Source organism: Rousettus aegyptiacus, unplaced genomic scaffold (genome assembly GCF_014176215.1).
Source record: "Rousettus aegyptiacus isolate mRouAeg1 unplaced genomic scaffold, mRouAeg1.p scaffold_m13_p_17, whole genome shotgun sequence".
NCBI lineage: Eukaryota > Metazoa > Chordata > Mammalia > Chiroptera > Pteropodidae > Rousettus > Rousettus aegyptiacus.
This window is the reverse complement of record NW_023416292.1, coordinates 20711752-20735489: the sequence shown is the minus strand read 5'-3', so window position 1 is coordinate 20735489 and position 23738 is coordinate 20711752. Positions and strand designations below refer to the sequence as shown.

Genomic DNA, 23738 nt, shown 5'->3' with positions numbered 1-23738 from the left:
GTGTTCAGTGGTCCTCTCCCTAAGACTGAGATTGTGCCCTGAGCCCGTTTAGGGCCCATGTCTCTTCTACTTCTGAACAGGCCTAGGTGACACCTCATTGGGAGTCTAACTCATGTTGGAGAACTGAGAGAGACCTATTTGTCTGAGAATCATTGATACCAGCCATTGTCATGAAACTCTATCCAACGCTTTTGTACTTCCTGTTAGCCAACCCAGCTCCCAGGGCCTTTTTAGGTGGGTCTGGAATTGTGGCTGTGGCATTTATAGTAACGGTACCCTAGGTATAAACATCTAACTACTACAAGTCTTCTCTGTAGCTACAATGAAATACAAATTATTTGATTATAAATGACTTTCTTCATAAAGCTCTTTTGCATTTAGTTAAGTGCTGAAAACTGTTAGCTATTATGATCATTATCAAAATGGGGGTGATATTGACCTCATAAGGTTACAAATATTAATCAAGATACTGTGCCAAGGGTCTAGTTAACAGGTGTTCAGTAATATCACATTTCATCAAATCCTGATTTCAGAATAAAACAGCAAAGCAGAAATTAAACATTCAGAACATGTGTTTAGCTCTTCCGTTTATTTCACTTAGGACACGCAGTCGACATTAACTACGGGACTTAAAAGTCATTTCAATCAGGAATCGTTTTAGTCCTTCGTCAATTACTTCAAGTGTTCTAGTCTCAAATACATCCCTTTCTTCTACAAACTTCTGAAAAAGGTGAATGCCTCCACCTACACCAAAATAATGTGCTTTGCTGGCCAAAAGCACCCGCCCATTCTTATCTAACAAGCTATGGAGTGTTTGGTGCAAAGTACCATAATAATCCGGATTGTAAATAGTTTCTGAGGTGAGAATGAGATCGTATTTCTCAAACAGTTTTTCACCGCTTAGTAAAAGCTCACAAAACGCAGACCACTCTCCAGAGAAGAACCGGCATTTACATAGTTCTTGTGCTACTCTTGATTTCCTGCATCTTTTCACATCTGGTTCATTTCCATTATTTTCTTCATCTTCTAAACTGGAGTTAGCCGCTACATTGGGTAAGGTTACTTCATCAATCACCATACTGTTATAATCTTGAAAGTGAATTTCTTTGGCCCCCCTTTTGAGTGCAAATATTCCCAGCAACCCTGATCCACAGCCAAGATCCAACACTCTTTTCCCAGCCAATTTCACTTTGGCCTTTGTGAAGTAAGCCAGGAAGTCAAAGGTGCATTCCCAGATTTTTAAGCCTCCTTCATAAACACCCGTAATAAGATCAGAGTGAGAGGAAAAGCTTTTTGAGACTACGTTTTCTCCAGGGAAGTTCTCTTTCAACAAGGTGGTTTTTACGACTGCTATGTTTGCGGGCTGGGGACCCGGTAACGTTTCTATGACTTTATTTTCTAACACTTTCTTTACATCTTTCGGAAGAGCATGCTCTTTTGCAACTCCCGAGCATGGCTGTTTTTCATGAAGCTCCAAGTTACTTGAACTGCTGGCTGCGGCACGTGAGTTGTCTGTGTCTTGAGAGGAAGCTGCATTTCCCACTGAATTATGTTCCCGCGACTGGTCCCTGTGTTTACTCGTTTGACTTTCTGAGACTGAAGATTCTTTTGAGGAACTCAGGGTCAAAGCTCCATCTTTAAGGGGTGTTAATTCATTTTCCACATGGTCTTCTATAGTGAAATTAAATCGAAAGGTCATCCTCTTATTTAAATGTTCACAATCCTCAAATTCAAGGGAAGATCCCCAGCTTCTGGAGAGAACTGATGACACACACGTTCACTTGTCTCAGTTATTCAAGAAGTTCGTTCTGGTCAATTTCTCTTTAGTGGTTTATACATGAATATTTACAGATGTTTTCAAATGACTTTTTAGAGGTCTTTTCTTTCAATTTAGCTCTGGAGGAAAAAAATACTGCTATTAAAAAGCAAAATGACATTTTCTTAAAATGTCATATTAAACAGTACCCCATCCCCTCCCTCCAATACAGCTGCTTTTTCTGTAAAAGCTGCGATGGAGGGGGAGATAGAGAGTTTTGGAAACACACACGCACTCCCTTCGGGGTTTGAAAGTTGGAGAAGAGAATTGAGTGTAAAAGCGAATAAAACAACTAGGAAAAACGTGAAGTCCAAAATTCCCGGGCAGGAAATGACAAGCCTGGCTAAGATGTGTCTTTCACCCGTCCTGACCCTGCCCAAACATATTTACCTGCTAAACTGTCAGAATCTCTTCTCTTCAGTCTGCTCCTGTTTCAAGGAACAGGAGTTCATGACTTCATTTTGGCATATGAGTCGCCCTTTAAAAACTTGCACGAGTGTGCTCGGGTGTCACTTCACCCAAATGTCCTCACTGTGCTCGGTGGAGACCAGCAGCCCTCAGTGTACGTCCGTGGGGGTAATTTTGGGGTTATTAGTGAAGATTCATTTGGAAGCAGAGCGAATACGAAATAAGGCAGAGCAAACACACACACACACACACACACACACACACACTCACTCACTCACTCACTCACTCGGCCCTGAACCGTTCGGCGAGGCCTCTAGAAAGTGGAAGCAACTTCATCGAGACTCTTCTCTGGACCTCCGGTGCAAGACACGTAATGTACGCTCTCTGCTTCACTTCGCACAACAGACCTGGCAGGTGGGGTCTTGCTCCCATTACAAAGATGTACGAAGAAGGGTCACGCAGCTAAGTGGATAGGAACCTGTCCCCTTCTACCTTGCCGTGCCGCGGGGCCTGTGGTCATTTCCTGCTGCAGGTCCCAGGTCAAACCCGACCACACCTTTTGCAATCTTAAAGCCGCGTGGGACGGAGGGTGGCAAATCTGGGGACTTCCGGCCCTCACCTTCTCAAAGCGCTTCACCGTAGCGTTCACAGCCACGCAGACCGGGGGATGCTCGCAGCCCGGCGAGTTCCACGCCCGCCGCGCGGAGAACCGGGGTCCGGCCGGATCCCCTGTTGCAGCAAGCGCGTACCAGTGAGTCGAGTCCTCCACGGGGCAGAGGGACCCGGCGCGCTTCCTCTCTATGGTCCCGGAGCCGGCGGAGCGCTCGCAAGGCCCGCCGGGACGGCGGCGTTTCCGGCCGCGGCTGTGGCGGGACTATTTGGAGTCGCGCCGCGGCCGCAAGCAGCATGTCTCAGGAGCGCGCGGTCCCGGCGAGCGCCGGGCTCCTGGAGGAGCTCAGTGGCTGGCCCGGGGAGCTGTGCCGCCGGGAGCTGCCGTCCGTGCTGCCGCGCCTCCTCATATCCTTCGCCGTCACTCGCTTGCGGGGGGTCGCGCGGCGGCTGTCGCGGCGTTGCTCGTCGGCCTCGTTGCAGCCCCCGCCGGCGCGTGCCTGCGGCCAGGACGCGCCCCTTCCTCGTCGGTGAGCGGCGTGGGGCCGCGAGGGGCGGGGGGGGGGCGGCGGGAGCCCGGGGTGCCGAGGGCCGACGCAACCCCTCGGCTCGGCGCTCGCGGAGGGCTTCTGGCCCTCGGTTGCCACCGTGGGTGTGGCGTCGTCTTGCGGTCCTGTGCCTTTGAGGGTTTCTGTGCTCGTTAAGTGCATTAGGCGTCAGCCGCTTTGCGCGGGAGAAGCGGGGAGGCCGGGCCTCGGGCGCGCGCTGGCCGGCGAGCCCTGACGCCGACAGGTGGCCGAGGCGGGGACGGCGCTGCTGCCATGTCTAACACGGGAGGTGGGCGTGACGGTGCCTTCCCGCTGCCGAGAGAATGAGAGGTTGTGCCGCGTCTGTACAAGATGTGCAGTGACAGCGTTCTCCCCTCCCCCTTTCCCACGTCTCCTTTATCGCGGCCTAGGAGGAGTCGCTAACGGGTTATGCGTTCCATCTGCTGGGTTTGAGGTACGTGAGGAACGCCTGCGTCGTCCAGGTGCAGGCCGTTCTCGTCTCGTGCCCTCGTGGTCGTAAATGTGCCCGGAGGCCTAGCCTTTTATGATAGGAAATCCTTTACGTCTTCGAGCTCGCCCTTAACATAAAACGACACTAAAAAAAAAAAGTGACCTTCGCTTGAGAGCCCAACACTGCACAAGTAATTTTTATAAAGTCAAGTACGGATATGACTGTCACATGGAAGCTATTCACCTAGGCATTATTAGCAAAATCCCTCGAAGTACCAAAGCCCTTTTGCAGTCGTGCAGGTGCGGAATTGCTCTCCCAAGGATTTCGACATGGGAAACAAAATATCCTCAAAAAACATGTCCCAGGTCCCTAGTAGGTATCAGGCAGAGCGGTAGGCTTGGTAGGCTTTGGGGTAACAAAGATAAGGAACATGGTGGTTGTTCCCCTCGGACTTCTAGGGGGACTTCAGTAATTGAAAGCCAGTATTCCCCCCTGGTTTTGCATCTCAAACTTAACATTCAGAAGAACCCAAAGCTGTTCTTCCCAGCCCCACACCCGTTTTCTCCATCCAGATACAGGGCTTCACAAGCCAAAACCTATACAGTCAGTACGTTCTCTTATATCTGACTTCAAGCAGTATCTGGAATCCATCCTCTAGCTCCAGCTCCATCTCCAGTTGTTGCTACTCTATTCCAAACCCCACAGCACCTCTCACCTGGACTGTTAATAGTTTCCTTGCTTCTACTCATGTCCTTTTACAATCCGTTCTCCAAGTAAAGTTCAAAGTGAAAAGCAAATCACGTCATTTCCTACTCAGACTCCCTCCTCCCCCAGAGTCTCCTTATCAAATCAGGAATAAAATCCACACTTTCCTTCAAGGCCTCCTGTGATCTAAGCCTTGCCCTTTTCTCCTGCTAGCTCCCTGACCTCTATCCACAAGTACATGGAGCTCACCTGCCTCAAGGTCTTCAGGCTTGCGGGTCCCTCAGTGTAGCTTGTTCTCCTCCCAGCCTCTGGTACTTTCATTCAGATCTTAGCTCAATTGTCACCTCAGTTGGCCCTTTTCAGGGCCTTCAATTTTAGGTCGTTCCCCCAAACCGAGCCTGTAACACTTTTATCGCTTTGCTCAGTTTTCTACAGTACTTTATCATTAACAGAAATTGTCTCGTTTGCTTTGTTCATGTTCCACTTTTCCTCACAACGATGAAGTTCATAAAGGCAGAAATTTTGTTTTAACTGTGTTACCCAGCAGTTCACGTGTGCCTGGCACATACTATGCATTCAAAGGGCAAAAATATTGTTTTTTAAAAATGCCTGGAAGGCTCTTCAGATGATATTTCTTTTTAGCTTTTAGTAGTATTTTATCTTCAACAGTTCTCAACAAATTGAAGTGTGCAGTAAATCCAGTCTCATCACTGAAACAATTATTTTCATATTTTGCATCTTACGTATTTTCCAGTCTTTACCTGCTTGTCTTCATAATCATAGCTCATACTTCATTTTGGATGAGACTAGAGTATTTTTTTAAGTTTTGCTGAAATTTTTCCGTAAGGCAAAGTCTATCCTACTGGACTCGAATGAGTTAATGGCTGTAGCTCGTTTTGAATGCTGCTGCGAAAAGCACATATGCAATGGTAAGATTTCAGAAGAAAACTGAATTCTTCTGTTAGTTCCGATGGGGTTACAGGGTTATCCACTTTTTCTTGTCGACACATTCTTTAATGATTTTTATATTGTTTTTACAGTATAACGTTTCTGACAGTTCTTGATATCTGGGTGTATAATTTATAACATGATTGCTGTTAGAATAATTTGTTGTCACATTTTGTAAGCTGTTATGTGCAGAAGAGTTTCAGTGATAAGGTTTAAAAGGTATGCAAGTGATAGGAACAGATAGAAAGTGGTGAGTGACTTAAGATGGGTACAGATAAAGTACTATAGAAATACTGACGAGGGAGAAATTGCTTGCCTGTATTAGAGACCAGAAACCCATGATTTATCCTAGCACTCTTTCGAATGTCAAAGTAATTTCATGCCCGTACATAGCTTGAAAAGGCAGGTTTGTCCCTGAGCAACTTTGAAAAGATTTCCTTAAAGTATTTCATAATACTCTTTGTTTACCTAATAAACATTAACTTTTTAACAGCAAAATTAAGCCAGTAATTTGAATCTAATTTCAGTCTTTTAATGGATCATTGCTTAAACGTCAAGAAGGATCCTTTTTAAAATTTATTCTCACTAGTGAATATTCTGTTACTGTGAAACTAGTATCTTCCTTAATCATTTTACTCCATGTATCAACATTCTGACAACTGGATCGAGCATATTCGTAAGTAAAACTATCTTAATCGTGTGCTTTACTTCGATGTCATTAAGGTCTCATACTTATCTCAAGCTTCATATTCTCTTCAAATTGAATCTTTTCCTATTGTAGTGTTACAGCCTCTGTAACCTTCAGTTACTTAAAATACCCAAATTCCTTCTCATTATAATACTTAAAGTTTTAAATTCCATTTTTGACAGTAAACATGTTCTGTTTAGTGATATATGTATAAGCACATGTAAACTTTAAATGTTAGCTCTTAAACTGTGGTTAAACATATAATTTGCAGCTACTTAACTTTCATCCCCTAACGTGTTAAATATCATTTAGAAAATGCTTTCCAGGTTACAAAAAGCTGATCGATAACTAATTTGTCATTTGGAAAAGCTGACATTCTCATCTTTATCCATCTTCAATTAGTACATGATGTGATCTACTTAGGAGAGATAGTAGAGGTTGAGAGTTTACATATATTTTGAGTTAGCTTGTCCTATTTACATTTCACTTGGTTGTGGAACATAATTTTTTATATAATTTTGAATCTGTGTTGCCTGTTGGGGTCTAATTTTTTTAAATAACAATTTTTTTATCCTGAGTATGAATCGTACATGTTCATTGTAAAAAATTTGAAGCATGCAGAAAAACAAGACAGTAAAACATCCATTGATTTGAAATGGTTAAAATTTTGATAGAGAACATTCTCATCTCATTTCTGTATATTCTTGCCAGACTGTTATTTTTTGTATGTACATGTTTATATTAAAATTGGTATGCTATTTTGGATCCTTTTTTGCTTAATCTTGAAGGACCATAAACATTTCTTCATGGTTTTAAATCTGTAATAATCATTTTAATGATCGCAGATGTACCCATATCCGTTAACTGGTCCTCAACTGGTCCTCAATTGCTGGATGCATTTTCCTTTTTCCTTTTTTTTTTTTTTTTTGCTATTATTTTAGTTACTTAATAGTTTCTCTACATAGAAAGTAGAGTTTGGAACTACAGTACTTTGTATTAGTAGTGCTTAGTCTCACATTGGGAAAGAGCAGTGACCTTCATTAGCTGATGTGACTTAATATTCCTACAAAATATGTTACTATTTTGTTTTATAGAAATTCTGAAAATTATTGTAGAAATGTTTTTACCTCATATGAACTACCTGACATTGGAACAGACTTTCTTTTCACAAGTGCTGCCAAAGGTATAGTACTATATATAGGTTATAAAGACTTACAATTTACAGTTTTAGACCATTCTTAATTGTGGACCTTTTTAAAAATGTATCAAACATATTCGAAATACAGATAAAATAGCAAAAAATGGACCTCTCACATTGAGAATATGGTGGCGTTGCAGTAATCATTAAGTGATGAAAAACATATTTTCAGATAGTATGAATCCTTCACTAATTCAACTTATAGTTAATTTTAAGTACTCTTGTATTTTAAAGATATTAAAACTTGGGAAGGGTGATAGAGTTAGCAAGTCACTTTATGTGTTCTCTGTAGAGTTTATTAATAATTGTTAAATTACATAATCTGGAAAAATGGACCCAAGATGTAATAAAGAAGTCATAGAATAAAAGAGGCTGGAATAGTGGTGAAATCAAGTAACTAAGAAAAAACATTATATTTACAGACTACATTACTTTTTAGCTATATGATCTGCTTTTTCTCTGAAAAGCAGGCTTTTGAGAGAAGTGAAGGTATTTTGGTGCCAAAATGAAACAGATTTGTTTATGATAACTCATTCTCGTATTGGAATGTATTTCTTCAGAGTTTAACTTTGAAGCAGGAAATTCTCAGAATTTCTTTTACTCATTCACTTGATTATTCTCAGAAAAGTTTCTTAGAATTGTTCTTGACCACCAGAAAAGGGTCCAGCTACTGTACAGATGAAAACAGTTCTGTGGGAAACATTGTCCTCTAATTACCTTGTGTTGACTGTGTATTTATTCTTGTAATGTTTCGAGCATTTAAATTGTTTAGAAAGATCCTAGTAGTAAAATCTTAAGACGGTTGACTTTTCACAGACAAAAAAACTTAGTGCCAAGGTCACATACTGTACCTCTAACCCAGGAAGTATATTTTGAGTTGGTTGAAAAGGGGAACTGGTTACAAGTGAATAGGCAATACACAAATGCATCGCCACTACCAGAAACTACCTTTGTAAATGCCCATGTGAATGTTGATTGGTTAAAACTGTCACCTTTTATTATGTAAAGAGTAGCACTTAAGTTTGTTACATCACCAGAAAAATGAGCTTGGAATGATTTTTTAATTGATGTTATTAAATGGGTTCAAACACAGAAATGAACATAAGTCTATTTCTGAGGGCTTATTTTTTAAAAAGTTGTATTATAGAATAACTGATAATATTATCTATATTATATATTTTTAACATGTATAACATATATATGTTTTTAGGAATTTAGGTTGTAATTGTTAAGGTAGACAATATCCCAAGGGTGTTAACTGATGCAAAATAAAAGTCATCTGATTTTTTAAAAAAGATTTCTAGTGATGTCTATTTCTATCTATAATCTGCTTTGTTTTCACAGACTGTGAAATTATTTGATGACATGATGTGTGAGTTAACCAGCCAAGCCAGAGAACTGTCAAGCCAGAACTTAGAAATCCAGACCACTCTAAGGAATATTTTACAAGTAAGTCAGATGTATTAGAAAAGGAGAAACAATTTAAAAAACAGTGTGAGAATTTTAATACCAATACTAATTAGCCTTGTATTTTTTATGTAATGGTCCAGTCCTGGAATTAAGTTTAGAAATAAAGATATGAATACAGAAACAAATTCTGAATTTTTTAAACAATTTTTTTTTGCTGAATAAACATCTAAACTCTTAAAAGAAGATAAGTAATCAAGATAGCATGCACCGCTTGTAATTTAAAGCCTACATGCGGAATGCCTGCCATGTTCTTGGGTGTGAGTGGCAAGCCAGTTGTCCCAGTATTTGTAGTTCTGATAGACTGAAGTTTTATGAAAGTAAGAAGAGTGTCCATTGTGTTCACCGTTGTCTCCCTAGCACCAAGCATGCTGTCTGACACTTTTTAGGTGCACAAAAAAACATGTATTCTGAATGAAATGTCTTTCCTTATTTCCAGACAATGGTGCAGGTCATCGGAGCTCTTACAGGATGTGTTCAGCATGTGTGTGCCACACAGGAATCCGTCATTCTAGAAAATATTCAGAGTCTCCCCTCCTCAGTCCTACATGTAATTAAAAGTACCTTCGAACACTGTAAGGTCAGTGCTGGGTCTAAATACAATTTAATTGGGCTCGAATCCATGGGCAAAGGGCCGAGTAAAAGAGTATTGTGCTTAAGATTTCACATTTTAGCCTGTGTTATTGGAGTAGACTTTGCCATAGAACTAAGAACATGGTTTTACAGAAGTGGTTATAAGGAAGTGATAAAAGGTGGGTTTTTGCCTTTCATTTGTTTGTTTTATCCTGTTTCCTCTCTCTAACAAAAAAAGTGATATGTATTTGTGTCCAGTGAAAGGGATCCGGAAATAGTTCTGCTCTGGCATTGGTGAATCACATGAGTTCCTTAGTGATTAGATGCCTGTAAAGGGACATTAATGTTAGTTCATCTCTGCATTCCTGAGGCAACTTTAAAGCCTAGGATTTGTAGGTCACAGGCAGTTTTGATACTGCTATTTATTGGGTGAATGAAAATCCCTAGTCAGTTCATGCTTCTCTGGGGATAGGGTGCTACCATGCCATGCACCTGACCTAATGTCATTTATCTCCCTTTCAGTTCTTTATTTGCAGGGTCTTGGAAGTCAGAAGTTGTTTGATACATGCTTGCATTTCTTGACGCACATGATATATACTAGATGTTCACTAGACATTTGTTTAATGAATATGTGATTTAGTAAAAAATTAAATTTATGATCTCAGTATGAGTTAAAGTAAATTTGGCTTTTGAGCTGTTTATGATTTGCTTTTTCTCTCATTTTGTGAGCAGAATAGTGAATCAGTCTATTCTGGGCGCTTACACCTCATTTCAGACCTTCTGCAGGCCCTTTTCAAGGAGGCCTATTCTCTTCAAAAACAGCTAATGGGACTGCTGGACATGGTGTGCGTGGGCCCTTTGCTAGACGTGAGCGATGGCACTTTGAATATGGTGATCGGTGAGTGAAGAAAACTTGCTGCTTAGTATGTGATTTGCATTGACTATAAACTGTACGTCTCACTGTGTACTATTGAACTTAACATTGTTTCTCATGGTCCATGATGTCTTACTGATTGTGCAGAAAAAAATCCTACCAGATAAGCTTTTAATCTTTAAAATTTTATAATTTAGGATTGTTACTTGATGCCTTGACATTAGATCTGTATATTCAGGTTGTGTTGGTGGTAGGTGATTTTCTCATGCTGATTAACAGAGAGGTGTGCAACTTTGTTTCCTCTGACGCAGTTCGGTGGGGAGGCAGTAGCTTTAGGAGTTTGAAACCATAACTCATAGTAAGCCATGCATGTGTATGTGAATGATTGTGAATGTGTATAACACACCACATTTATTATACATGAAATATACGTTTTACATGTCTCAGACTCTATCCTAGTTTATTTAAGTTTTGAGGAATTGACGTCACTCACTGATGGGATGTGACCCAGAGTCTGAAAAGCAATACTCTAAGGGTAGAGGTTGCGCTCATAAGTTCAGTATCGAGAGAGTAGGGTGGTTTTGTGCGGTGTATAAGGCACCTTCTGCTCTGGAACAAACTACCCCAAATCTATTGGATTAAAACGACCAGTTTTATTTACTTATGATTCTGTGAGTCAGCACTTTGGGCTGGGCTCAGCTCGGGCGGCTTTCTCTGTTTCATGTAGGGCGAGTGGCTCACTCACATGCACGCAGTCACTCACCTCACACCTGGCTGTCGGGAGAGGCAGAGGTGCTGAGCCAGCTGCGGGCAGCGCATTGCCCAGCAGGCTCAGTCACCCGATGGTGGCCTCGGGATTTCCAAGAGCGGCAGGAGAGGGCAAGCCCAGTACGCAAGCACTTTATAAGTCTTTGCTGGTCTCACATTGATTATCGTCCTGCTGGGTATAGTGAGTCACATGACTAAGCCCAGAGTTTGTGTGGAGGGGGACTGGCCAACAATGTGGACACGGAGAGGAAGTTACTGTGGCCATACAAATCACCTACCACAGATAGAGTAGAAGCCTTACGTGAGTACAGTGCAAATTAGTTTTAGTTCTTCCTTGTTCGGTTTTCTTAGGTTCATTTCGTCACTTTAGAATTATATCAGGATATTTCAGTTATAAAAAGCACAACTTTATTCCACTAAACATTATAGTTTTATTTAGATCATAGGATAAGTGTGAACTTCAGAAGTTGATTTCCATAATTTATAAATATTTTAAATCAAGTGTGACCCCTATTTTCAATAATTATTTTGACACATTTTTTTTTTTTAAACTGCGTTACTGCCTATTTTAACAGATGTCAACTTGTTAAGTAGATACTTTTAAATTTAGGAGAAACTTATGACATTTGATATTTTAAGAGTTCTGTTATCTTTCTTTGTAGTTATTCATTCATTGTTGGATATCTGCTCTGTTATTTCCAGTATGGACCATGCATTTCATGCCAATACTTGGAAATTTATAATTAAGTAAGTTTTTTTGTTACTGTTTTTGTTGTGGTTTTTTTTTTTTTTTTTTTTTTTTACTATTTGTAATATGTTTTCCATATCCAAAATCTGAGTTATTCATAAGTTTTCTTAGATTGCATTTAAGACATTTCATGTAGGTGTATATGATGTTCCATGACCCTTCTGTCTGATAATCCAGATATCCTACGTGTGGCTCCCAAACCAAACTGGGCTTCTATATCCTTCTGCCTCTAAAATGAAAAGAAAAAGGTTGTAACTAGTTAGTACTTCTGGAGTAATGGACCACGGCCAGACCAAACTTTAACCACTTGGCTGTTTAAGAGACTTTCAGGTATCCAATTTCCAGGCTTAGTGGTTACAGTTAGAGCTGAATGTAATCCCTTCTTTGTACGCTTTTGAATTGTTCAAGTTTAATTTCATCTATAAAGTACTTTGAATGGGAGCGTTATGAAGGGCTCCTCGGGAGAGTGGCCAGAGTGTTCATCAGATGATTATGCAGGAGGAGATGTAAAAATGGCCGAGAAGCTCTGCTTTGCGCACGTGCATGACACCTTAAGGCCATTGTGATGCTTCAGGTCTCAGGTGCTTGTCTCGCAGCGCCAGGTTAGTCAGTCGCCCACCGGTGCCAGAGCAGGGGTTAAGGTCTCAGCTCGGAGTCATATCCACATGCTCGAGTCCATTCTGATAGCCGACTCCTCGTGAGCCCTGGGCTTTTCTGGAACTCAGAGCGGTAACGGGCACCTTCGTGGCGGGATATGGTGAGAGTTGACTTTATCAGTGTGAAATGCCTAGAACTGCATGGCACGGTGAATGCTCGGCGAGTTACCCTATCACCGTTATCATCATCGAGTGTCTTCCCCGCCGGTCCCCTTCCGATTCCTTGTCTCCCCAGCACTCAGACTGATTTTGTAAACATGTAAATCCGGTCATGTCACTCTGGTGCTTAAAACCCATCCTGTTTTCTTTAGAGTAACAACCCAGTCCTCTCTGGGCTCTGCCCTCCTCACCAGCCAAATCCGCTTGCTCTTAGTTCCTCAGACGTAGCAAACTCCCCTGTCCCTTTTCACGGCTTTTCTCTCTGTTCGGATGCTGCTGTCCCGGCCTCCACGCTGGGGAAGCCCTGCGTCCCGCGGGGGCGTTCTCCGACAGCCTGGGGCCCAGTAGGCTGGGTTGGCGCGCTCTGGTGGCACCACGGCCTTGCGGGCCCAGCGTTTATCACAGCTGTTGTTACCTACCATTTACTGGTCCCTCTGATGCTGGACCACAGTTCCAGGTGGAGGCCTGGGGATGTGTCTTTATTTCTATCTCTGTCCCCAGATCCTAGCAGAGTGACTGGCACATAGTGAGAGTTCAGTTAATATTTTACATAGGGAAAAAATTGGCAACTTCAACTAACATACCCGCTTCATAGGTAAAGTCAGCACATCTTAATTATGTCACGTCTAGTATGTTTGTGTTCTGATTTTTCACATGTTCCTTCAAGTCAGTTTTATGTCCTGAGTTACATGATATGTGCCTTGCGGTGATTTGTATTCTTTTCTTTTTACTCATTTAGGCAGAGCCTGAAGCACCAGTCGGTTATAAAGAGTCAGTTGAAACACAAAGATATCATCACGAGCTTGTGCGAAGACATTCTCTTCTCCTTCCAGTCTTGTCTGCAGTTAGCGGAGCAGATGCCCCAGTCTGACGTGCAGGTGAGTGTGGCCTGACAACGCTCTAACCGGGCTCGCGGCCTTCGGCAGTTACCGATGTCGTTTGAATCTCTGCATGAGTTTACCTAGAAAGGTTTTAACTCCTTTCATTTGCTTTCTGTTTGTTTGTTTTTCAACCTTTGAGATTATTTTTGGCCCACAATTACTTCTCACTCAGAACATTGCATGAGAGTCCTATCTGTTCCCATCGCTCTAGTCTGCCTGCTTGTCGTCTGTACCTCCTCGCTGGTCGGTCAAGGCGTTCTCAGAGCCCTCCCGTTCTGCCCTGACCCAAGGACCTGATTGCTCAGTCCTGTTTATCAAAGGTCTCTCGGTACAGCCACAGCCAACCCTTTCTCCACCAGTCTAGTGCAGCCTGCAGGGATGCCACATCCAGCTCTGTGTGTGTGCCGTTCTTTTAAAATTGACATGTTTACATTTATTTTGATTTCAAAGAGTTATAGTGTTGAATTGGCATCCCATATAAGAAACATCATATTCTAAAAGTCTGTTTGTGTTATGCTTACTGGGGACTGTAGTTAGTTCATTTTCCTTTGACAATTTTATACTTGGTGCCCTTTGTCTCAGATTAGCCCTTTGTAAATGTTGTTTAACTCATAAGGCCCTGTGAGTGAAGGGTTAGTGGTCCTCAGGTCCTGACAGTTATATGTAATAATTGCAGTGGGAAACGAGGTAAGTATTTCTTCCTAGAATGACAGCTCCTCCTGTCGTGGCTCTGCAGGCTGACATGGGGGATGCTGTGCAGGGTTCCTCTAGGGCGGGGCGATCTGGAGTGACAGGCGCTGGTGGGGGGTGGTGGGGGGGTGGGCAGCAGGAGCTCTGCAGTAGGTGAGGTGGCGGAGCAGCTCGTGGAAGGGCCTGGCCTCCCCTCGTATTCCTTCTTTCTCCCGTCCCCACCTCCTTTGTGTACCCTGGTTCCCCTCACCTCGCTGACGGGAGAGGCGGTTAGCGGGGTGTCCTGTGTCCGTCCTCTCGTCCTCAGCCCCACGCTCCTCTTCCCGGGGTCCTTCCTGCGCACCCTGACACCGCAGGCTCCCCCGCCGGCACTGGGACAGTAAGAGGAGACAGAGGGTCCTGGGCGGGAGTGACGTGTGGAGAGCCCTGACTTACGAGCAGAGTTTCATGTTTTTCCGTATTTGTGACTGTTTGGAGCTGATACATTTGACCAGCGCTGCCCACTGACCACTGTCTGGAATGGCGCTCTGACCTGGTCTGTGTAGTTTCTCCTTTCTTTTCCGATCACCAACGCCCCCTGCTGTTCACTGTTGATATTTATTGAGGAATCAAACAAAATTTTCCAGGTAGTGTTTTCAGAAATGCCTAAACAAAACCACTAGATTTAATTAGTTGTATGCTGTTCGTGGAAGGATTATGGATAGATCAATCCCTGTATTTGTTTCTGGGCTGCCATAGCAAATTACCACACACTAGGTGGCTTAAAACAACAGACATTTATCCTCTCACATCTCCGGAGGAGAGTCTGAGCTGTGTTGGCAGCGTGTTTGTCAGAGGCTCCGGGAGACAGTCTGCCCCGTGCCGCCTCCTCAGCCTCTGGGGTCGCTGCCGTTCCTTGGCCTGTGGCTGTGGAACGCCCACCTCGGCCTCTGTCACGTGGCTCAGTCATCACACTGTGTTCTCCCCCTGGGTCCTCATGTTACCTAAGACGTTAGTCAGTGGGTTAAGGGCACAGCCTGTCCCAGCACGAACTCATCTTAACTAACACGTGCAGTGACCACATCTCCAAATGAAGTCACATTCTTAGGTGTTGGGGTTAGGACTTCAGCGTATCTTTTTGGGAGAACTATTCAGTCCGTAACAGCTAATAACATTAACAAGATGTTTATTCTTTGTTAAATCTTAAACTTACTTTCAAAATGAGAATATTGTATTGGAATTTTTACTATATAGTTTTTTATCCACCAATGATTTAGTTTTTCTATAAAGATAGGGAAATTTATTTGTAAGGCTCTTTGATATAAATTTAATTTCCACTGTAATTCTTACAGTTGTTTATATATTGCTAATAGAAGTTTGTATTCTGAAAATAAATACAGGTTTATATCTTTTGCTTATACTTAGATTTATTGCCTGTTGCAGTTAGTTTTTAATCAGTATTATTCTTTTACTTAAAGGAAGAATGGATACTCAGTATTTTGAAACATTGAAAAATGGTCTTCCTTGCTTATGCCCCAGCCCCTTCTTTGTTGGCATGGGGATGCAAACTTTCTGTTTTAAATAGCAAAGTAATTCAAGATGGGATAGTATTTGTGTTGTGCACTTGATTTTTGCAAATGTCAAAATAAAAGCTCTGGATTTAATTGGTATCTATTTAGTAATGATGGAAAGCTAGAGTCTTAAACCTGGTACAATTTCTCCTTGAATGAGAGAGAAAAAGTTAAAGTAGGGAAACATGATAAGCTGTGAGTGGCCATCCATTCATTTAACGAGTATTTCCAGAGTGCTTGCTATGCACCAGAAAGTGTACTGCTAGATGCTAAGTTCGTCACGTTTTCTGTTCTCCAGAACTTACAGCCTATCTCGGGAGACAGATAAGTTGATAACTGTAGAATGGTGTCATATGCGGAGAACTGGGGTTGGCTCATGGGGAGTAAAGGTAGAAACCCAGTCCTGAAGTCAGAAGGTTTCTCGCTATGTGACATCTAAGCTGAATACAGTTTCTGCTGAGTGTGTGTGAGGTCAGTGTGGAGTCACCTCTAACTCCATGTCCACAGAACTGTGTGAGTTCATGTTCAGAACTGTCAGGGACAGGTGAAGTGTCATCTCACCTATTTCTGCTGAGGAAAATGGACTGTTCTCAAATGTTTTTAATATTGGTTGAGATGAACAGTCATGTCTCATGAGTGGGTTATCCAATTCTGTTCGATTGGTTTAATTAAAGTTTGCTATATTGTTGGAAAGAAATCAAACAATTAACATTAAAGATACTATATTTCATATGAAATTTTCAAAATTAAAGACAATGTATCTATTTGATATAATTTTATGGTACTAATTTAGAGCTCTTTGGATTATACTATGTATTACACATTTCAGTGACATCATCAGTATTTACTGAGCTAGGTTGCCTACGTGTCAGACACTGTTAAATTCCACAGTGACCTTAGTATAAGCCACACTGCAGCCTTTTAGAGAGGTTAAGTACTTTTCCCCAGATCACGTGGTGCTTGTGGGCGGGCCAGGATCTCAGTCCAGGCGGGGTGACGCCCCTGCATGCACTTGGCTGTCTGGGCATTACCCACCATTTTATCAGCTTGCAAATGTAATACACACTCGGAAAACCCTCACCCATTGCACAGATGTCTGACGTGGAGAGTGAAACCCTGCTTTCCTCTGCTAGAACCGCAGGCACAGTTTTAATTTATTTTTGCAGGGTTAGGGAGCAAATATGAACACCACATTTTAAAATAGTTAATACATATCGTTTCGCAACTTGATTTTTGACTTTAACTTAGTGCTTACTGTGTCATGAAGATACTATCTACTTGATTCTTTAATAGATCTGTGCTGTCCAGTTTATGAGTATATCTTGACATTTTTTTAACCATTTTCCAGTTGATGGATACTTCATTCATTTCAGTTTTCACTATATAAAAATGTTGCGTTGCATACTTGTGTTAGTAGTCCTATAGATTTTCAGAAGTGGAACTGCTACTGAGTATCCTTGTGAGGATACTGTCGAGTGTACTCTTTTATGCTCCCTGTGTGGTAAAAGTTGCTGTCACTGCACCTCCTCGCAAGCCCTGGGGGTGTGATCCGTTTTAAATCTTCCCTAATCAAACAGCCCTCTCCCCTTACCCTTCTAAACAAATGTAATCAGGTCGTACTTAGTTTCTTTTCAATGTTAGTTTTTTGGCAGTTTGTAGGTTCTGTCTTTTGCTTGTTTCATATATTATCCTTTTATTGGTTTGTGAGAATTTTTTCTTTTGCCCATCTATTGATCTACCTATAGAAAAGAAAAATGAGGTATTTAAATTTCTTTCTCTTTCAGATCAACCCAGAATGATCTCCTCTTTTTCTTTTATGAAGATTTGTTTTCACTAATGTGGAGTTTAATTTTTTGAAATATCTCTATTGTCATTTGGTCTTTGTATTGCTCCTAACAATTCAGAGTAGAATATCTTTTCTTGGGAATTTTTACACTCTAAATGTTTATTCAGAGACCTTTTTAGAAAATACTGTGTCATTTACAAGTTTAGCTAATTTCATGTTCTTATTATGCTTATTTTCTTTTTTGAAACAGGATAATACTGAATACAGATTATTTCAGAAAACACTCAAATTGTGTCGTTTCTTTGCCAACTCTCTTTTGCACTATACTAAGGTAAGGCTTATTTTTTATAATGTGTCCATGTGAACTCTCCAATAAATTATAAATTATCCTGTTTTATCATTCTTGCCAGAAAGTCTTTTGAAGTTATTTTTCAAGAGTACATTCATATTGCTACTTGTTAAATATTGAGCATCTGCTCTATCACTGAAGTTGTTGCCATCGTTGTTATTTATTCAGTTATCTGAAAAAATTAATATGAAATTATTTAAGGATGAGTCAGTTTTCAGAGGATAATTCACCTTGCCTTCAAATACTGTTTGTAAGTTGATTCTACAGTTTTTTAAATTAGGTTTTTAAAGTTTAAATATTCAAACCTTTAAAACTATAATTTAAGAGCTGCATATTCGTGAGTCAGGAGAGCAGCGATAGTTGAAGATAGACGAATAGAAAGGTAAGTCACCAGGACAGGTGATCTGGAGAGACGAGCAGAGGATGCTGACAGCAGCCGGTGAAAGAAGCATCGTTAGTAATAGATATTTAAAAGAAAAAGCTGTCGTCCACGTTCGTTTCTGTACCTGTCCTCCTCCTCTTCAAGGGTGAGCCCCAGTGTCTGTCTGTTGTAGTTGGGCACAGCGCACGGCAGACCTGCGGCTCACACGTACACAGACCCTGAGGCTGGCTCCTCACGCGTCTGCTTCCTTTCTGATCGTCATTCCTGTCCTCTATTCACGTTGGAAACTGTTCTTTTTCTAGTTCCTTTCGGTATAAAGTTAAATGGTTTGAGGTTTTTCTTGTTTTTTTGAGGCAGGCTTGTATTGCTGTGTCCCTCTTAGAACTGTGTTGCCGGTGTCCCGTAGGTTTTGGGTTGTGTTTTTATTTTCTTTTGTCTCAAGCTGTCTTTAGATTTCTTCCTTGACCACCTTGTTAATTCATTTCTTGTTTAGTAGCATGTTATTTAGCCTCCTCGTATTTGTACATTTTTCATTTTTTTCTGGTGAGTTTCATGCCATTGTAACTGGAGAAGATGCTCGGTATGATTTCAGTCCTGTTAAATCCATTGAGACGTGTTTTGTGGCCCACGTGGTCCGTGTTGGAAATGTTGCCTGTGCACATGAAACGGCGCACATTCTGCTGCTGTGGGGTGAAATGCTCTAAGAATGTCCATTAGTCCATCTGGTCTGATGTCATTAAAGGCCACTGTCTCCTTGTTGAGTTTCTGTCTGGATGGTCTGCCCATGGATGTCAGTGGGGTACTAAAGTCCCTACTCTGACTGTGTTTTGTCGGTCTATGTCATTCAGCGTTTGCTTCATATATTTAGATGCTCCTGCGTTGGTACGTAGATATTTCAGAGTTATACTGTCTTGTAGGACTGACTCCCTGTATCATTATGAAATGTCTTTGTCTCTTGTTATAGCCCTTGTTTTAACACCTGTTTTGTCTGATATAAGTATTGCTACCCTAGCTTTTTATTTTTTTCCATTTGTATGAATTATCTTTTTTTATGCCTTTACTTTCAGGCTGTGTCTTTTGATTCGAAGTGGGTCTCTTGTAGGCAGCATATATATGGGTCTTTTTAAAATCCATTCAGCCACCTGTATCTTTTGAAAGACTCGTTAGTCCATTGACACTTGAAGTCATGGGTAGTTACATGGTTAATGCCGTTCATTGTCTTCTGATTGTTTTTGTAGTTCTTTTCTGTTCTTTGTTCTCTTACTTTCTAGTCTTGCGTCTGTCTTTAGTGTTGTGTTTGATTTCCTTTCTCTTTCTTGTATATCTGTTATAGATGTTTAATTTATGATTCCCATGGGCTTTATGTATATACCTCGCTATGTTTATAGCAGTCTGTTTTAAGTTGATGGTTCCTTAAATTTAAAAACATTCTAAAATCATTATTTTCACTCATCCCCTTCATGTTCGTTTTGTCATTTTTTACTTTTTTTGTGTGTGTGTGTATATATCCCTTTATTTGTTGTTGTAATTATGCATACTCTTCCTATTTTTGTCTTTTAACTTTTGTTCTAGCTTTATAGTTGGTCGATCTGCTTTTACTGTTTGTCAGTGAGATTTTTTTTCCCTATTTTTTTCATATTTTTGATCTTAAGTCCTTTTAACATTTTTTTGTAATTCTGGTTTAATGGTGATGAATTCCTTTAGCTTTTTCTTGTCTGGGAAACTCTTTCTCTCCTTCGATGGCGAATCGTAATCTTGCTAGGTAGAGAAATTGATAGTCTTATGGGAGATCTCCCCACTCCTGTACATAACTAACTGCTTTTTTCTTGCTGCTTTTAAGATTCGCTCTTTGTCTTTAACCTTTGGCATTTTAATGAAGGTGTGTCTTGGTGTGAGTGGGCCCTTTGGGTTCATCTTTCTTGGGCTCTGCTTCCTGGACTATGTGCCTATTTCCTTTGCCAGGTGAGGGGAATTTTCAGTCATTTCTTCAGACAGGTTCTCAGTCTCTTGCTCGCTCTCCTCTTTCTGGTACTTCCATGATGCAAGTGTTGGTATGCTTGATGTCTCAGAGGCCCCTTAAACCATCTTCATTTTTTAAAATTCTTTTTTCTTTTCGCTGTTCCAAATGGGTGTTTTCTGCTGTATTGCCTTCCAAATTGTTTATCCGATCTTCTGCTTCATCTAGTCTGTTGTCGATTTCATCTAATGTATTCTTCATTTTAGATATTGTTTTCCTCATTTCTGAATGATTTTTTCTTAGGGTTTCTGTCTCTTTGTTGACGTTCTCACTGAGTTCACCTGTTCTTCCGCTAAGTTTGTTTTGCATCCTTGTCAGTGTTTTGAACTGCGCATCTGCTAGATTGCTTGTTTCCGTTTTGTTCAGTACTTTTTCTGGAATTTTGTCCTGTCCTTTCACGGGTTGTTTTCCCCCTCTTCCTTCTGGCTGCCTCCCTGTGTGTGTGTGTGTGTGTGTGTTCTCTCATTCTTGGCAGAGTGGCTTCTAGTAGGTGTCCCGTGGAGCCCCATGTCACAGTGTCCCTGATCACCTGAGCCAGGTGCTCCTGTGTGGGTTGTGTGTGGGTCGTGTGTGCCCCTCTGTTGTAGTTGAGCCTCGATTACTGTCGACACTTTGGTGGGTGGGACAGACTCCTAGGCTGGCTCGAGGTGAGGGCCGGCTGTGCCCCCAGTGGATGAGCCGCTCCGCGGGTGCCGCCCCCATGGGCCAGGCGTTGCTTCAGCAGCGCTGAGTCTGCCCTTCAGGTGCGTCGTTTGTGGGGCTGGTCAGTTGGTGCCCTGAAGCCAGCCGCCATGTGTGTTGGTCCTGGGATCTTTTTGGACAGGCTCTGGTGCAGGTCACAGTCAGCCAGCACTTGTGCCCGGCTTGGTGCTGTCTTTTAGGAGCTACCAAGTAACCTATTGGTTGCCACTTGCACTGGGCTTGGAAGTGCTTGGGAAAGGCTGTGCTGCTAACCGAGGCTGGATGCCACTCGGGCCAGGCTTGGAACCCTTTGCTGGGCACCTCGATGCAGGCCGAGGCCAGCTGCCACTTGTGCTGGGCCCACGGTCACTTAGTTGAGGCTGTGTTCCAAGTCAGGACTGGCTGTTACATATGCCATGTATGCAGTGTTTGGGGCTACCTGATGGGAGTCTCAGTGCAAGCCGTGACAGGGCGCTGCTTTTGCCAGGCTTGGGGTAGCAGAGCAAGAGGTACAGTGTGCGTCGAGGCCAGCCGCTGCTTGTTCGGGTTCGTGGACCCTTGAGAGACTTCAGAAAGTGAGCATTGTGAGCTGAGGCAGGCTGCTTGTGGGGAGGAGCCACTGAAAGAGGCTCAGCAGGGCCTGTCAGTTGGGTTGGGTGGGGTGGGGTCTCGGAATCACCAGGGCGTGGCCAGTGGTGTAGCTAGGTTAAGGGAGAGGTCAGGGGAGGTCAGCTTTGGTGCCGCCTGCTCTGGGTGGGCAGGGGCTCAACAAAGGAAGAATGGCACCTGCCAGCACTTCCGTCCGCACTGAGAGCTGGCCTGAGCCCTGACCCTCCAGCCCTCACCCTAAAGCTGTCCAGGTCATTTCTTCCACTTCTCGGGCTGCTGCCTCTGTGCTGGAGCCCAGAGCCAGTGAGTCTGTGTGCAAGTGAGTCCGCGTGTGGGCAGTTTAAGTCGGGTCCCCAACCCGCAGTCGTGGCCTGTTAGGAACCGGGCTGCACAGCAGGAGGTGAGCAGCGGATAAGTGAGTGAAGCTTCATCGGTGTTTGCAGCTGCTCCCCAGTACCAGCATCACTGTCTCAGCTCTGCCTCAGATTGTCAGGCATTAAGATTCTTATAGGAGCACTGGTCCCTGGTGCCACAAAGGTTGGGGACCGCTGTTTTAAAGGAGTGTCTGGGACTCCAGCATTCCTCCTTCTCACTTGGCGCGATCCCACTGGTTTTCACAGCGAGAAGTTATGGGGACTTCTCTTACTGGCACTGGTCCTGGGCTGAGGAGCCTGGCATGGGACTGGGACCCCTCGATTCTCACGAGGGACCTTCGCAGCTGAGATATTTCTCCCATTCTTCAATGCCACATGTGGGTGTGGGTCCTGCCTGTTCTGCGTCTCCGCCCCTCCTGCCAGTCTCCATGCTGCTGCTTTATATCCTTAGTTACAGGACCTCTGCTCAGCTAGGCTTCAGGGGTTCTCAGTGATGGCAGTTCTGTAATTATTTGGAATTCTGATGTGGTTGTGGGAGGAGGTGAGCACAGCATTCACGCTCCGCCATCTTGATCGGAAGTCCTTGTTATGCCTTTTTTAATCCCTGTCGGGAATTTTTAATTTTTAAAAATTAGTTTTTTTTTTTTTTTTTTTTTGGTCGCATAAGACTGTGAAACTTACTTTACGTTCTAAGAGGCAGCTTCACCGCAGTGAGTGGAGTGGTCACAGCTGTACTCGAAACCCAGCCTTGCTAGTTTCAGCTGTCACTTGATGAAGTTACTTGCCACCTTAGCTCCAGCCTTCTATTCTGTGATATGATAGTAACACATCATAGGAGTTTTTAGAGGACTGAAATTAATGTACAGAAAGTCATTTGCTACGTGTCTGCTGGACATGATATCTGCGAATTGTCTTGTTGGTGATAGTTTTAACAGTAAAGGATTTTAATCCTTTTTATTGCCATTCAACCATCTTTTTTTTTTTTAAATATAGCATATCCAGGATTATATTTCAGTTTTTCGTATGCCTTTGGGAGCAGATATGTATTAGAAAGGCACAGTGTATACAAAGAATGAACAGACTTGTTTTATTTTAGGAATTTCTTCCTTTCCTCTCCGATTCGTGCTACGCATTGCACCAGCTTTATCTTCAGGTACACAGGTAAGAAGAATACCATAAGGTTACTAAAATATGGCAGCGCCATTTGATCCAGGCTACAGCTTAGTATGTATCATTTTATAATAAAACATCAGAGTCATTTTTCAAAATGTTTATGGTAAATTTTTATCTGATTGCTTAAAATAATTGGAGATGACAGTTTTTAAAAAATAGTTTCCATGTGAGTTTTACTTACCTTTGTGTTTTTAACAGTACCTTATACGTGACTGAGGAATAACTGGTGTGATGAATACCAGAGGCAGAAAAGACGTTGTATCTATGTGTATATGTTTTCTATTGGCATATTTTTAAAAATTTTTATTAATCTTTATTTCTGTGAGATGCAAGTCAAGAAGTAGTTAATGCCATCTCGGAAAAATGAATTACGGAGAAGTGTCCTAATTTAGAAAGGGGCTAAGTGACATGTGAAATTGACAATTACCTCAGAAGAACCCTTATTAGTTCGATGCTGAATCTGTCAGCTTGTTTATACAGCCGTCCCTATATGTCTCGCTAATCCACTTGGTTTCCTAGGCAACTTTTCCATGCTGCGCCCTCTTCAAACGTCCCATGTCTCCAGCAGTTCAGCCCATTGCTTGCTGCCAATCAGCCCTCACTTCGTATGCTGTTGAGAAAAACGGAAGC

General features: G+C 42.3%; 2 protein-coding genes across 5 annotated transcripts in view; one reads left to right on the top strand and one right to left on the bottom strand.

Annotated features, from left to right (window-relative positions):
* Positions 1-570: 570 nt before the first annotated feature.
* Positions 571-3092, bottom strand: METTL18 (methyltransferase like 18). Of its 2 annotated transcripts, none has more exons than XM_036234682.1 (2): positions 2207-3092; positions 571-1896 (listed from the first exon to the last, which is right to left on the bottom strand). In XM_036234682.1, the coding sequence occupies exon 2, from the start codon at positions 1697-1699 to the stop codon at positions 617-619; it is 1083 nt and encodes a 360-aa protein (XP_036090575.1). In that variant the 5' UTR covers positions 1700-1896; positions 2207-3092; the 3' UTR covers positions 571-616. The 2 variants fall into 2 exon arrangements, with proteins under 2 accessions (XP_036090575.1, XP_016004108.2); XM_016148622.2 differs by having other exon boundaries at positions 2844-3092.
* Positions 3081-23738, top strand: part of CUNH1orf112 (chromosome unknown C1orf112 homolog) — a 40245-nt gene continuing 19587 nt past the window's right edge. For 2 of the 3 annotated variants that reach the window (XR_001597388.2, XM_016148624.2), the window contains exons 1-10: positions 3081-3241; positions 6122-6161; positions 7268-7356; positions 8716-8820; positions 9278-9418; positions 10144-10309; positions 11716-11800; positions 13356-13494; positions 17774-17854; positions 23032-23096. Coding sequence is in view for 2 of the 3 variants with exons in the window: in XM_016148624.2 (XP_016004110.2) it covers positions 3131-3241; positions 6122-6161; positions 7268-7356; positions 8716-8820; positions 9278-9418; positions 10144-10309; positions 11716-11800; positions 13356-13494; positions 17774-17854; positions 23032-23096 (1022 nt within the window). In the remaining variant the exon portion in view is untranslated. Of the gene's footprint in view, positions 3242-3672; positions 4174-6121; positions 6162-7267; positions 7357-8715; positions 8821-9277; positions 9419-10143; positions 10310-11715; positions 11801-13355; positions 13495-17773; positions 17855-23031; positions 23097-23738 lie in introns of those variants that run through there. The other variant, XM_036234673.1, reaches the window with a different exon arrangement.

Coding starts and splice junctions, on each gene's coding strand:
- METTL18 (XM_036234682.1), bottom strand. CDS start 1,699: ATGACCTTTCGATTTAATTTCACTATAGAAGACCATGTGGAAAATGAA.